The sequence below is a fragment of the Apaloderma vittatum genome, unplaced genomic scaffold (genome assembly GCF_000703405.1).
Source record: "Apaloderma vittatum isolate BGI_N311 unplaced genomic scaffold, ASM70340v1 scaffold34028, whole genome shotgun sequence".
NCBI lineage: Eukaryota > Metazoa > Chordata > Aves > Trogoniformes > Trogonidae > Apaloderma > Apaloderma vittatum.
Window position 1 is genome coordinate 7,414 of NW_009731877.1, and position 14,710 is coordinate 22,123.

Here is a 14,710-nt window from a genome sequence, read left to right on the forward strand (position 1 = left end):
AGAAGTAGCTGCGTAGCCAGCTCAGCAGAGGTTACATGAATGAGGGGTGCTGGCAACCCCCACGGTCTCCAGTGGGGTTTCAGAGCAGCCAAACTCTGTTCAACCCCTCATACATACGGCTGGTCCCCAAGGGGACCTCCTGTCTCTGGTTTCTATTTTGCTCAGTTCTGCGGCTCGAGAGAGAGATACCCCAGGGTAGGCAGCACGGTGGAATGGGTGCTGTGACTCCTGGGGAAGAAGTGGTGGAGATTTGCTGGTGTCCCATGGACACCCCAGTGACTGTCCGTGCCATTTGGGGAATGAATTGATCATTCTCAGCCCAGTGTCCGGCATTACTGCCCTGGGCTGCAGCCTCGGCAGACCCAGGGACGGATCCTGCCAGCTCGTGGTGCAACCTGGAGTCCTGCCCTGTTTGCTGCCTGCTCCTCAGCCAGAGCAGGCTGCAGTGGGACTGATCCAGAAGCTTCAAAGCAACTAGGAGAAAAACACTTTTAACGCAAACCTAATCAATTGCACAGAGCTCTTACTCGAACGGGTTTTTTAGTCCTCCTCCAGTGCAGGTGCCCCACCTCACTGCTCGGCCCCTCAGCCCCAGCACCCACGGGGAGCAGAGGCGAGGCAGTGAGGAGGCTGGCTGGTCTCAGGGAGCCGCAGGGAGTTTTATGGGCACTCAGACGTGTTTCGAGCATCCCGAGCCCCGGACCACTCACCTCACGGGGCCTCCCTGCCAGCCTCTAATCGACTCCAAGGCACAGCAAAAACCCTGGGGTTCCCCTTCCTTGAGCAATTCCCCACAAACAGAGCTTGTGCTGGCCGTGGGGTTCGTGCCGCCTGGGGCCGCCTGCGCCCTGAGCCACCATCCCACGGCACAGGGAGCTATGTGCTGGGAGCTGCTCCCAGCAAACACCCGTGCTCTTTATCAGCTGGTGATTGATTTAGAAAAGTTCACGGCTTCGGCGTGCCATGATAAGTTTACTAGAAATGGTTCATTTCCTCAAATGATGTAGTTTATGGTCATAATATATTTTAATCTCTTTATGATACAAGAGGCCAATTGCACTGGGCCTTGCAGGAGTGTAAAGGGACAAAAAATAGTGTTATTCTGTCTTAGAGACATAGGTCAAATATTCAAAGGCTAATTAGCAGTTTCCCGTGTTGCTTGCTAGGTGGGAGCCAGGCAGTTGGCACTGCAGTGTCCTGGCCATGGGTTTATGGGACTGTGGAGACTTGTGATCCCCTCCCCTTGCTGTCTCTCACAAAACAAACCTTGCATGTAGAAAGTTCTGATGGCGCCATACCTTGCTTTCTGCTGGGTTTTTTTTTGTTTCTCTGGCAGTAGACAGGATGGTTGTGTTGCATAGGAGAATGCTGCGGTGGCCACAGCCTGCAGCAAAGCTGTTGTGGACATGGAGCTCCTGAGCACTGTTTTGCTCTCACATCCCTCTCCGGCTTGGGCTGTGCTCTGACGATTGAGGACATCAGGGACAAGACAGGTTACTCAGGCACTCTCCTATGGAGACAAAGCATTTTGCAGTGACTTCCTTCCTCCTCATTCCAGAAACTGGAATCTCTCAAATTTTAACTTACCACCCCTTTCTTATTTTATTTTTAACCCATGCCCAGCCTACCTTTCCCAGTTCAGACTTGACCTGTGCTCCCACAGCCTTCCCCCTTCCTCGTGCTGCCTCCTGTCAGACACACACATGGCCCTTTCCTGAGATGTTCCTCCAAAGTTCAGCTCCCCAGGGCAGGAGGAGGGCAGCGGGAGCAGCCCATGGCTGTCAGATTCAGGAAGATGCTTTTTGCCCTTGAGGAGCCCTTGATTTGTTCCCCTCCAGGTACACTGGCTCGGGCTGTCCTAGCCCCGCTGCAGCTCTCTCTCCACACCCCCAGCACCTTTGCAGTCTTTGGCCTTTCACTCCCTGACATGGCTTGTTGATGCATTCACCTTCGCAAAAAAGATAAAAGAAATTTTTTTTTAAAAAAGGTAAAACTTGCTTTGTAATCTTTGTTGATCTTGGCTGTTCTCCTCCACCTATTGCTCCACCAGTTGGAATGATCCAGAAGCTGTTTTGTGTGTATATAATGAACATATAAAGTCAATGAAACCTAAAAACCCTGAAAACAGCTGGCAGGGGTGAAGGGAGAGACTTACTTGCCTGCCGGACTAAGAGCTCAGTACACAGTTTTTTTCTGGGAAGCTACAAGATTACTTCAGCTCCAAAGAGACTGTATCCACCTGCTAAACAAGTTCTCCCCTGGTCCAGACGTGGGCTGCTGAGATCCCTGACATACAGAATGCGTAAGCTGGCGAGTCACAGAAAGTCATAGGTGCTCATTGGCAGCAAACCCTCTCCAGCACTGCTGCTTCCCTGTGGCTTCTGCCCCCCCGTTTAAACGGGGCTTGAACTGCTGGATTTGAGCTGAGCACCTATCTGCCAGTGTAGACAGTGAATCTGGAACAGCACGTGGCAAAGTCAGAGCTTTTCTGGATTTCCTCCCAAATAGGCTGGAGACTGTTTTGGTGGAAAGTGTCTGGGTCTCCACCGGGTTGGGATTTGGAGAGAGCGCAATGCTCGCAGCGCAGGGGTTTAGGCGGGGCAAGCGGGATCAGGGTGGGAGCCTGGGCCAAGCTGTAGCCTGTGGTGTAATGGGAGAAGACAAATCTAACAGTTCCTCTTCCTTGCTTGGTCTGAGGCTCATTGCATATTTGTGTGTAAAAACACAGCAGCCAAAGTTGTAAGTACCAACTTGCGGGTCCCAAAGGACAGATGCCGTTTTGGAGGGCTGCAATGCAGACAGAGTCACTGCAAACACACACCAGGAAACACACTGGCATTTTCGAGCTCTGCTGACAGCAGCTCAAACTCACTGTCCCTGCAAAACAACAGCTCCCAAGAGCACTAATAATTACTTCCTCAAATGTTCAGAGCCTTTGTCAGGCAGGATAATAAACCCCTTACTGGTCCTGGGCTGAAAGTCACGCACAGTGTTACCAACAGAGCCGTACACAGAGCCGAAACGCTGTCTGTCCCCACGTTTGCAGTAAAAACTTTTGCACAGCAGCTATTTCTTTTCCTACCACTTTTACACAGCGGCTATTTCTTTCGGCTCCAATATCGCCTCCAGCTCCAACATCCATCCCAGCTTCAGCTGAAACACACATGTTGCTTTTGGAAAGGATTTCAAGCAGAGTCTGCTACCTCCTCTGAAGTGGCTCTTCTCCATGTCCAAAAACTGCCTTGATTCTCTATACAGTGGTCTTGTGGCCTAGGGGGCCCGGACAGTTCTTCTTGGTTTGGCCACTTTTGGATAACTTTGACATTGATGAGAAGTAGCTTGAGGTGGTGGTGAAGCTCCTTAGCTGTGCTGGGGAGCCCAGGGTGCCACCGCATGTGACAAGCTCACCAGTGACAGCATGTCTGAGGTCAGACCTTGCCTGTCCTGGGCATCACCCCCAACTTCAAACAGCATCTGTCCCAACCACAGCAACAGGGACTCCAGCACTGAGGACAACAAATCACCAAGAGGACAGTAAAATGCTTGCGTCTCCCCCGGGGCATGGGTCTGTGGTCACCTCCTGCCTCAGAGGGCTGGAACTTTCTGATCCACCTCCTCGGGTGGAGGTGAAGGTTCTTTCTGGTTCACCTCCACGTGTTTTGCTGAGGCAGGGACACGCTGGGTGCAGCTGGCAAGGGGCTAACGGGCCCTAAACAACTGCTGCCAAATCACTGCTTTTCCTGGAGACTTTTCACTGCTACTGGGGACATTCTGAGGACCCAGATGGGAGCAGCCCCTCATCTGCATGTCCATCATATGACTGCCTGGAGCAAAGGCAAAGATCTGCTGCTTGAACTGGGGGGCTGTTTCAGCTGCACTCACCTGCAGCCCCCCAGTCCTGGCTAAATACTTTGGACATGACAGCTCTGCTCCAGAGCCAAGGCATGCTGAGGCTGAAGGCAGAGGGGTTTGACAGTGTGGCCTAAATATCCCTGTTTACAAAAAGTCTGACAAAACACAAGCCCTTGGCTTTATCTGTCGCATTTGGAAATAGCCACAGAGCAAATATACCTAAGGAATGAAGAGAGGGGGATTTATATTGACTTTAGAAAAAGCTGTTCTTTAAAAACAGGGAAAAAAAAGCTCATCCTCGAGCCATGCAGACTGGTTGCTAGACCCAAAAAGTCTTGCGCAGAGGCTTAAAGCCTGCCTGCTAATCTGTAGCAGTTCTGTGTGAGCAAGTCATGCAGTAAACTGCTCTCTGTTAATTTTTTAATGCAGAATAAACAAGTCAAGGAATGATTAGCATGAGAATAAGTTGAGCTCAATCGGGAGAATCAGAAAAGATGAGAAGGAAGAGGCAAATTGGAGTTATCAGTTAACCATATGGAGTGGCTCTGCCTTTACAAGCTCATGTTTCCTCTCGTTTTCCATCTCCTCTGAAGCTGCCTTGCCTCTCCCCCTTCCCTAATTTAAATGATGAGCTAAAATTGCTCGTATAAGCACAAAGGAAGCCCTTGTTTCTCCCTCTCGTTTTCTATCAGAAATGGCTGCTCAGATGAATTGCAGGTGATACGGTTCCTACCTGGTTATTCCCAATGGTCCTTCCCATTCTGCGTGGGGAAAGGGAGCTGCAGGCGTTGAGGTTGAAACATGCAAAATCCGTTTTGTGCACATACAAGTGCTCTGCTCCAGTGCAAAAGTTTCAGCATGATCCTGGCAGATCCAGGGACTGAGCGGAGGCATCTGTGGGCAAGGGGAAGAGCAGCCCTCAGGACTGCTTAGAGTGGAGTTTGGTCAGTGGTCGGAGATCTATATTCTCAGATAGGCAGGACTTTGTCCACAAACTGGAATTTGAAATTTCAAAGGGAAAAAAAAAAGGTAGAAGGGACCTTTGCATGCATGGAGATGACTACACTGGTGACGTTCCTCCGGGACTTTTGTTCTTTGTCTTGTAACTGGGCTTCGTGCTTCCCCAACAGCTCACTCAGCCAAGTGGCACTGGGCTGAGCGGGGGCCCCGATCTTGCCCAGCGCTTTCCTGCTCTGAAGAGGTTTCAGACCTGAGCCCATCTCTGCTTCACTTGATTGTCAAGGGAAAGCCCCTCCAGCCCAGCAGCAGCCTTGGAGCCGTGAGCGATAGAGTAGGAGGGATGTGGAGTCAGGTCTGCAAGGGGCAGTAGTGGCATGGCTGATGTAAGATGAGGTTGGTCCTGCTGGCTCTGGGCACTCTGAGCATCTCTGCCAGGGGCTTCTTGAGAGTGTAGAGCTGTGAGAGAGAAAAGCAAAGGACAGGAGGGCCTCAGGCTGCAGCCTGACAACTGTCCATGTTCAGAAAATCTGCAGGCAACCTCAGACTTCAGGTTTTAGCCAATGCACTGGAAAGGAGGGCTGCTGTCCTGTGGCGAGCAGGAGAAACAGGCCACCAAGAACTGCATGAGTATAACCCATACAGGGGAATGGAGAAGACGGGCCAGGCTCCTCACAGGGCACATGGCAGGAGTTGATGAACGAGTATAAAAATGGGAGAGAGGTTCAGACAGCTCCTAAGGAGAAATGTGCTCACCATGAGGACAGTCAAGCACCAGTTGCTAGAGAGATGTGTGGTCTCCATTCCTGGAGGTGTTTAAGACCTGACTGGATACAGCCCCAAGCAACTCATGCTGCTCTCACAGCTGGCACTGCTTCCAGGGACCCCAAAGTCTCTTCCAACCTCAGTTACTCTTTCATCCTATAACTGCTCACCCACTTGACATGAAGAGCTAGCACGCATGGCAGCTGATGGCATCCTTACCATAATGCTCTATTAAATACTCTACTCCTGATCACCATTTACTGAGAAGCATAGATCTTATTTTCAGGGAATCCCCTTTTGCTTTGGATGAACTTGTCAGTCAGGGATATATAGGTAAGGCAGGATTAGTGTCACAATGTGCCAGTGCAGGAAAGGATTTACTGTCCAAGAGATAAAAATTAAATAATCACTTGGTACAGAACACGTCATGTCCTGGAGCAGTCACAATCTCCTTTGCAGCCAGCCTCTGACAGAGGAAACAGTGGGCACAGAAAATGGGGACAGGAGGAGAAGAACTGAAAGCTGAGCTTCCCCTCAGCACCTGGTCTGAGAACAGCCTTGGCCTACTAGTGGGTGTTTGCCAGCTACAAGTTGTCTCTCTCTGGAACAAAAATGATAAAACATTTTCTCTAAGTCAGAAGTGTTTGAATCAACCGCACAACCAGCTGCTGACTTAAACATCTCCAACCTAGAACAGCTGCAGGGTCCTGTTGGCTAATACAAGCCACAATCACATTGGCAACCTGTCCCAAACCCACCATGCAGGGATGTCGGGGGGAGACAAGGACTCCCCAGGCAGAACATCCCCAGGGAGACATCGTCTCCTGCAGCGAGATCGTGCCCAGGGAGCAGCCGACACGTTTCCATCACAAGCCCATCTCCAGGGCAAAGGAAGTGCACAGCGACCTTGGCTGGTTTGGTCCTTGACCTCCACGCTGAGACAAGGGATTTGGGAGGGGGCACCAGTGATAGACAGAGGGCATGAGTCGTGAGAAAACCACAGTCAACACGACCTCGGGCGGAAAGCGCCACATCCCATTGACAGTCCCGGCCTCGTGAGCCACCTAATGCTCTCCAAACTTCCCTGCTCCTTATCTGCCGCTCTCTGGCACACGCTGCCTCTCCGACTTCTATTCCTGGTCCTTTTAATCCCTCCTGCCCAGGGAGCAAATGGCGCTTTGCAGCCTTCTTTGCTCAGCAGGCTATTTAAGCAAAAAGTTTGTTTTGCTGAGCAGCGCAAAACGGGCCATGCTTTTACGATATTTTACTAGACGCTGTGGCAAATCCTGCACATATTTGACCTAGTGTCTGTAGCATTTATCTAATCAAAAGGATCACTGTGGCCCAGCCAAGACTGGGATGGAGGTCCCTGGGATGAGGCCATGGAGGGGGCTTGCTCTACCTTAGCATCCCCATCCCAGCATGCACACCATAAAAACAGTTTCTGGCTCAGGGCCGCTCCTTGCTGAAGGGAAGAGCCACCGGCACGTGAGCGCAGAGAGAGCTGGCCTCTTTGTTTTTCCTGAAGCAAAGGACCATTTCTCACCAGTCCCAAGGGAGAAAGCAGGGGCTCTCCCCTGTGCTCAGCATCACTCCTGCAGACCTACAGCCTTCGGGCAGAAGAGCTGTTTGGAAGTGCTACATAGGTCACAGTTTTAGGGAGTAAGGGCTGCCTGAATAATTCCTTGCACGTCTAAAATGTGAATAGCAAATTGTCACTAACATCGCTGCCCAAAGGCGTGTGCTGTTGTGACAGCAATGCCACGGTGGCCAGGGTGGCACAGGGTGCCCACAGGGCCAGGGCTGCTCGGCGGTGCCTGGGCAGCACAAACACAAGCCGGTCAGGAGCCCAGATCAGCAGCGGGTGGACACAGTCACCGGCTGCTGATTGCGAAATCAGGGGGAAGTTTTCAGCGCAGGGCAAGCGAGCTGCTACCCAACCACTAATTGCTGGTTCTCCTGCAGCATCCAGCTGATGCCCTTCTGGGATTAAATTCTCAGTCCTTGATCTTACAATGACACTGAAACCTCTCCCTCCTGTCTGAAGAGAAGTGACCTGCCCAGGGGCAGCTGGGTAGGAGAGCACAGGCAGCTCTGCCGCTTGCTCCAGTCCCCCCTGCCCAGCAGGGGCAGGTCAGACCCCAGGTCTGGGCATGGCGCTCGTGTCACTCCTCCAGCTCTGCTCACTGTTTGGGCACAGCTGCAGGGTGGGATCTGTTTATAGGGCATCCAGTTCTTGTAAAACTCAGTTTATAGGGAAGTAAAAGGAGTTGTACGACGTTACTTTGCATAGAAACGTGTAAATTGCCAGGCAGGCGCTGACCTTCTTTCATGGGGAGGGAGAAAAAGGAAAAAGGTGTGGGAGGGATGGAGGGAGCAAGAGAAGAGAAATTTGGGGGGTGAAGGCAACCAACAGTGAAGAGGGAAAGGCAGTTACAGGAATGAAGAGCAATCTTGTTCTCCTGGCAGGTTTTTTCCCCAAAAAAAACCACCCTAGACACAATTAAGACCAACACCAGCAGATCAGCATGAAGGTCAATAGCCCACGAAGCTGTTCCTGTGTTGGCTCCTACGGTCCTGCACCCAGGGGCTGGGGTCGGCAAAGCTCCTTGGGATTCAGTAGTAAACAGTCAACAAGAATCACTGGTGCTCCACCAAAAAAAAAAAAAAAAAAAAAAAGCTTAGCAGTATTCAGTAGTAGGGGAGATGATTAAAGATTAACCTCTGGCTCCTGCCTCCACCCCTCTAGAGAGTATAGGCCTTGAGGCTCAGCAAATCCTTTCACAGAAATATCTGAAATAAAAGACAACAGGTCGGGGACACAGCGAAGGTAGAGGGAGGCAGAAGGGCCAATAGCCTCTGACAAGGGAATCGGTACAATCTGGCCCGTATTTGCTGACGATAATGCGCCTTTCCAAAGCCCTAATAGACATGGAGATGGCAGATTATAGCGCAGCACTAGACCCGGCATATACCACTCTGGAGTTTGAGAACATGCAGGTGCTGGCTATGGGCAACGGTAAGTCCCCTCCATCTTCTCCTTTCCACTGGGGTGGGATGTGCTGAGGGCTGCAGAAGTGCTTGGGGCAGCCACTGAAATGCCCCTGGGGAGGGCCGGGGCACGGCGGGGGGGGCGGTCGGGGGGGTCTCAGCTCTCTGGGGTTTTAGCTGCCCCTGGGGAGGAACAGAGGTGGCGGTGCAGTGCTGTGCTGGGCACAGGCAGGATGGTGCTCTGCAGCCCAAACACCTCAGGGACGGGCACACACGAGGAGCTGGGTGCAATGAGAGGTCCCCAGCCCAGGGACCGGGGTGGGGGCTGAGCACAGGGTGGTCTTACCTCCCCCAGATCCAAGAGAAAAGACTAGCTAAAATTTTCTGAGTGAATCGCTCACCAGACAGACGACCGAGCCTGTGGCCGGGGAGCAGAGACAGTCCTACCTCAGCAGGGGCTGGAGATAGGTTTTTCCACAGTAGAAAGCCGTTTAGCACCTGACAAGGGTGGAAATCACTACGAAAGCAATTCAGGCGCTGCCCCCACAGCCGCCCTGAGGCCATGGCCCTTCCTCACACTTCGCTGGGTGGTATCCCCTTCCCTGGGAGTGCTGTGGGGCCAGGAGGTTCAACCCCAGGGAAGAGGGGCAAGGGGACCTGGTGAGGATAGACAAGCATTCCCATCCCCTCAGGAAGGTAGGATCATAGTTAACCCCGCAGGATTCCCAACAGTGGCCCACCTATTTGGGGACCAAGGGAGTCCTAGTGATTAAATGCTCAGAGATAACAGGAGATTCTTCTCCAAGTCTCCCCTAAAGTCTCTCTAAATACGAGGTTAATGAACAAACGAAGCACACTGCAGAAAGCGACTCCCCGAGCCCTCTTCTGCTGCGTCACTGGGGCTGCCAGGGCTCCCCTGTCCCAGGAGGGCTGTGCCACCAGCACGGGCTCCTTCCTCACAGCCTGTTGGGGTGCTCCCCCACATGGCTCAGCTCCGGTCTGGACAGGACACCACAGCGCCAAGTGGCTCTGACTGTGCTGGGTCTTGGCCCCTTCTCTGCTCCCAGGGGGGCTGGACCCACCCAGGGGTCTCAGGGCTGAAAGCAGCCCCCTTTGGCTCTGCTGGTGCCATTCATGACCTGCTGGGACAAGCCCGAGTCTTGCTCCCTCTCCATGCTCCTCTCCCACTCAGCACATGAAAACTCCTGCACGGGGGCCTGTAACTTGCCCACCCACCCAACCAAGGGCTCCACGAGGTGGAGGGACACAATAATTTGATATGACGAGATCAGCTGCAATATGCAATACACCCTAGGCGGGGATGAGTCAGCTGGGTCAGGCAGCACAAACACCTCTCCTCCACCCAGGTCTCTCTCCAGAGCTCCTTTGGCACTCCAGCAACTGCCCACACCTCCACCCGCAAAAGCTCCGCCTGCAAAGCCTCTGCCTCCTTTTCTGGCCGAGGGCTGCAGGGGAGCTCAGCCGCTGCCCAGCTCTGCAGCTCCAGCCCAGAGGCAGCTGCTTGGGAGTGACCAAGTTTGCCGCTGCCAGAGACCACACGCATTCCCCCTTCAGACAGACTTAGGGAATCTCTGAAGGAGCTCCCATCCTAACACAAGTCTCGTCTGCAAGGTCTACAAGTCAGATTTTTTTTCTTTTCCTCCATTTACCTTAACTCCAAATCAACCCCATTAAACCCACCTCACTGCAGCAGCCAGAAGCCCACATTTCTGGCACTATGAAATAAACGTAATTGGAAAATTAGCCAACCAACAATGAAATTATTGCTTAATGGATACAAGACTAAGATGTTGTAATTTCTTTGATAACGGTGCCAGTTTTGCCTGTTCTATGTTCATCTGATTACAGCATAATTACAGCTAAAAGGGGATTTATCTGGGCTGTCACAGATAGACAAGTAATGTGATTATAGGCAGATCAGCTCTTTCTCTCTGATATAAGTCCTATGTTTAGCTGAAATTGGAAATCTAACTTTCTTCTGGAATTACCTTCATGCAGTCGAGCCCTCAGGATGCATTGGGAGGATGGATGTTTTCAGAGGCAAGCTGCTGGCAGGGACAGGAAACAGCCCAAATGAGCTTGGGAGGAGCTCAGGGCTTTGGGAGTGGAGAGAGGACCTTCACCCAGGCAGCGCTGCACTCACAGAAATGCAGCTGTGATAGCATGTGCCAGGCAGGGACACAGAGAGGCAGCACACCAACTTGTGAAGAAATACAGGAGGGACACATGGAATTAAGAGACAGAAAGCAGGTAGGGAAGCAAAAGGTGCTGCCAGAGCCAGGGAAAGGGCTGGCTTGAGATTCCCTGCAGCAGCTCACTGCTGGATCCTCACCAGTTACTCCTGTTGAGGGATGGCATGAGTAGGCTGTGCAGCACCTGCTGCAATACCCCCTTCTCCACAAAATAAAAGGTAAAATCACAGCTCTGCTCCAGGCAGCTTTACCTTGGCTTCTTCCAGCATCAGTGCACCAGTTAGTAAAGTGAGCTCTGCTGGGACCTGCCTTTTTATAGCACCCAGCCCCTTCCTGTTGGGTGCCAAGTGGGAGCAGCTGTGACCCTCCCAGGTGAGAGTGAACCTCATCCCTGCCAAATCCAGAGACCAGGGAACAACAGACTCAAGTATTAAAATCCCAGCAGGTTTCTATGGTTCTATGGATTCCTGGGTATCATTTGCAACCAGGATTTCCACTGTGCTGGGGCATGTGCCTGTGCTGATGCAGGAAAATGTACATGGGAGGGGACAATTAGATCAACTGAATCCCTTCAGCCTTGAGGTTTGTTTGGCTTGCTGGAGGGGTTTTAGTGTAGGGTTTGTATGGTTTAAGCCTTTCAGATGTCCTTTCCCATTGAGGCTGCTGCAATTCCCCATCCTCCCAAAAGAGCCTGTAAGGACTGCTAAGACAAACCAATCTCCGCTGTGGTGCTACCAGGCTCTGGGAGATACCCAGTGTACAGCCTCCTCCATGCTCTAGCAACCCCCTTTCTTTCTGGGTTAACCTGATCAGTCCTTCCTTGCGTGGGCAGCATTTGCCCTCATGAGTTTTCCAGCTGAAGTCATATCAGTTTGTTACACACTTAAAGTCTTGTTCTCCTGAAGGACCTCTGACAGGCTGGAGCTCCACGCCTGGCAGAGAGGCTCTCCAGCAAAGGGAGCTGGTAACCTCGTTTCTCTAATAGCATCTGCTTAGGGCTGTCTTGGGCTCTTTTGGTGCTGTAACACAAACACCTCTAATAAATCAGCTGCTCACCCTGAGCTGTAATACCTCAGCTTTAACTCTGCACTGGCTCTTTCTCTGGCCACTCTACTGCAGCCCAAAGCAAACCCCTGAGGAATTTTGGCTCTGCTTTGTGACTCCTGCAAAGGGGCTTCCACTTTTTCCGAAGGTGTAGCTGGAGTCAGGCCTTTGGGAAGAGCTGCCTCGCCCTGACACATTGGGAGCTTTTGCACACTCAAAATCCAACGACTTAAGACACTTAGATCACCCACCAATACTTACACACCTCTCTGACCAGGCCCTGCTGCACAGCCTGGCTGCAGCTGCCTGGCTCCTCCAAAAGTCAAGTCTGTCACTGGAAACTGAGTTAGGAAATGTTGGCTGGCTGTCTCACCATCTTCTTCTTCCTGTGTCCATCCCCAAGCAGACACGTCTCCATCAGAGGCAGCCAACCTCAACACTTCCAACAGCATCGGGGTGAGCGCACTGTGTGCCATCTGCGGGGACCGCGCCACAGGGAAGCACTACGGGGCTTCCAGCTGTGATGGCTGCAAAGGCTTCTTCAGGAGGAGTGTCCGAAAGAACCACATGTACTCCTGCAGGTAAGGAGAGAGAGCACAGAGTCATGCGGCTGAGACAAAATACTCCCTAGGAGCTGAATGGAAAAGTCCTCAAAGCGCAGTGGCGTGGTCCTTCCTCTTTTTGCCCTCCCTGTGTTCTCTACCACCTTCCCTGACCTCAGCCCTGAGCTGGGAAGGGTCAGAGACCACTCTCACTCTGGGATTGGCCCCCAGTGATCACCAGGGAAAGGTTCTGGGAGGTCTTGCCCCATTCTTTAGGGGCCAAGCAAATGTTCTTGCAAATGGATGTGGCCAACCATGGATGTGGCCAGCAAGCAAGATGATGCCAGGGGTTGGAAAGCCCTATAATGGGCACTGAGCACCTCGCTCCTCAGTGCTCTGAGTACAGAGCAAACCCCACTCGCTCCCTGGAGCGGCACTTCAGTGGTCTCCCATCCCTTCTCCAACACGAGACGGAAGTGCGCGTGCCATCTACCTAAAATGCTGCCACTGCCTGATACATGACAAAAGAACATCTAAGGAGAAACAAGCTGGGCAGCGCGGCGTGCACGTCACTGAGGATGAGGCACCCATGTTGCTCTCACAACTCGTGCACCTTGGGTCGGTGGTGCCCACAGCTCTTCCACACCACCAGCGTCTGTGACCTGCCTGGTCCCCGCTCCGAGAAACCCACATGTAGAGGAAACCGAAGAATCTTCAGCTCAGAGTGTTTAAACCACTCGGGCTTTTTAAGTGAGTTACTACTGATGGCCTCCGAGCCACTTGGACAGCGTGAACAATATGACTCTAAAATCTAAGTGACAGAATCCCCAGGTTTATAAGCACATATAAAGCACATTATCAGTTGCATCCCAGGGTTATTTAAGCTCGCTGCCCCACAGCTCCAGTGGAAAAGCCGAGATGCCCAGTTTTTTGGAGACTAGGACTTTTATATATGTGCTACAAAAATGCTTGTAAAGCTGCTATCAGGCATCCGTTTGGGTAAATCTTATCCTGAATCTTTAAAAAGCACAGTAGAAACAAGTCTTTTCAAAAGCTACAGAACTTGGCATGGCTTGGAGGCCTTTTCCAGCTCTGTATGTCTTTATCTTTACTTTGCAAGCTTCATCAATCCACAGTAAATCAGAGCAAATTTTCAAGTGAAATTCATGCTGCAAATGGCTACCAGGCTTGTGCTGCCTGCAAGAGCCACACACGTGGGACATCAGTGTTTGCCCCACCATGTGTGACAGATTTGGTGATACAAGTGCGGAGGGAAGGAGCTGGTTGCTTCCCAAGTCCTCTCTGAAGTGCAGGTGGCTGCAGAGCTGTCTGCACTCCAGTGATGCTGTCCAGAGGTCAGACCCAACCTGCCTGGATCCCAGACACAGCCCTGGAGAGATGCAGGGACTTAAACCCACTTCTTAACCTTACTAGCTCAGGAACAAACTTCTACCCTTTTAAATTCAGAACAAACGCATTACTTCTGCCCTTTCAACCGGGATCTAACTTACAACAGGGGCTACCAAGGTGCCTCTGACCCTCCTGGCTCACACTTTTAACTTCACTGGGGCTTGCTAGTCCATCACGAGCATCCTACGCCCAGTGGTCAGTAAGACCAGCAGCCTGAGCTCCTGCACACCACTGTCAGCTCTAGACCGTCTTTACTGAATATCCAGAAGTAGAGCAGGGGGCCGAGATGCTCAGTGCAAAGAAGAAACCTCAGGTTAAAGCAAGCATGGAAATGACAAAGACCGGGGCTCCTTTCTCAGGGTGAGCCTCTGAGAACCTGCTCTGAGCGTATCTTGGAGCTTGGGGCTCTGTCCTGCCTCCAGGCTCAGTCTTGCTGCTCCTCACACCTCTCTTTCTTCCCAGGTTTAACAGGCAGTGTGTGGTAGACAAAGACAAAAGAAACCAGTGCCGATACTGCAGGCTGAAAAAGTGCTTCCGAGCAAGAAGGTGGGTGACAATGTGGCTTCCTCGTGCTGCCCCCAGCAGCAGTCGCACTGGCTGCGTTATGTCTGAGGAGGCCCTCACAGCCCACGGCCGGCCCCTGCTGTGTGCACCATCTCCCCTCCACAGTGTTCTCGCGTGCTCAGATCGAGATCCTCAACACAGCAGAGGTTTGGGGAGAGTTTTGGCCCCTAGTCATGAGCCTTGCATGTCCCCAACATGCACACTGCCACCCACGTGAAGTCCTTGCAACCAGACATCATCCCAGCAGTTGAGGGCAAGGCACAGGGCCCCTGCATGCTCCTAAATTCAGTTTCAGGGCCCTTTCTCACAATCCTCAGGAGTATTCACAGTGACAAAGAAACCTGGGGCTGCTGTGGAACTGCTGGGGGGTCC

General features: G+C 52.1%; 1 protein-coding gene across 2 annotated transcripts in view; it reads left to right on the plus strand.

The window, feature by feature from the left end:
- Window positions 1-8,478: 8,478 nt before the first annotated feature.
- HNF4A (hepatocyte nuclear factor 4, alpha) overlaps window positions 8,479-14,710 on the plus strand; it is a 16,621-nt gene continuing 10,389 nt past the window's right edge. For both annotated transcript variants that reach the window (XM_009875342.1, XM_009875343.1), the window contains exons 1-3: window positions 8,479-8,593; window positions 12,229-12,403; window positions 14,237-14,312. In XM_009875342.1, the coding sequence (XP_009873644.1) occupies window positions 8,479-8,593; window positions 12,229-12,403; window positions 14,237-14,312 (366 nt within the window). The remainder of the gene's footprint in view (window positions 8,594-12,228; window positions 12,404-14,236; window positions 14,313-14,710) is intronic.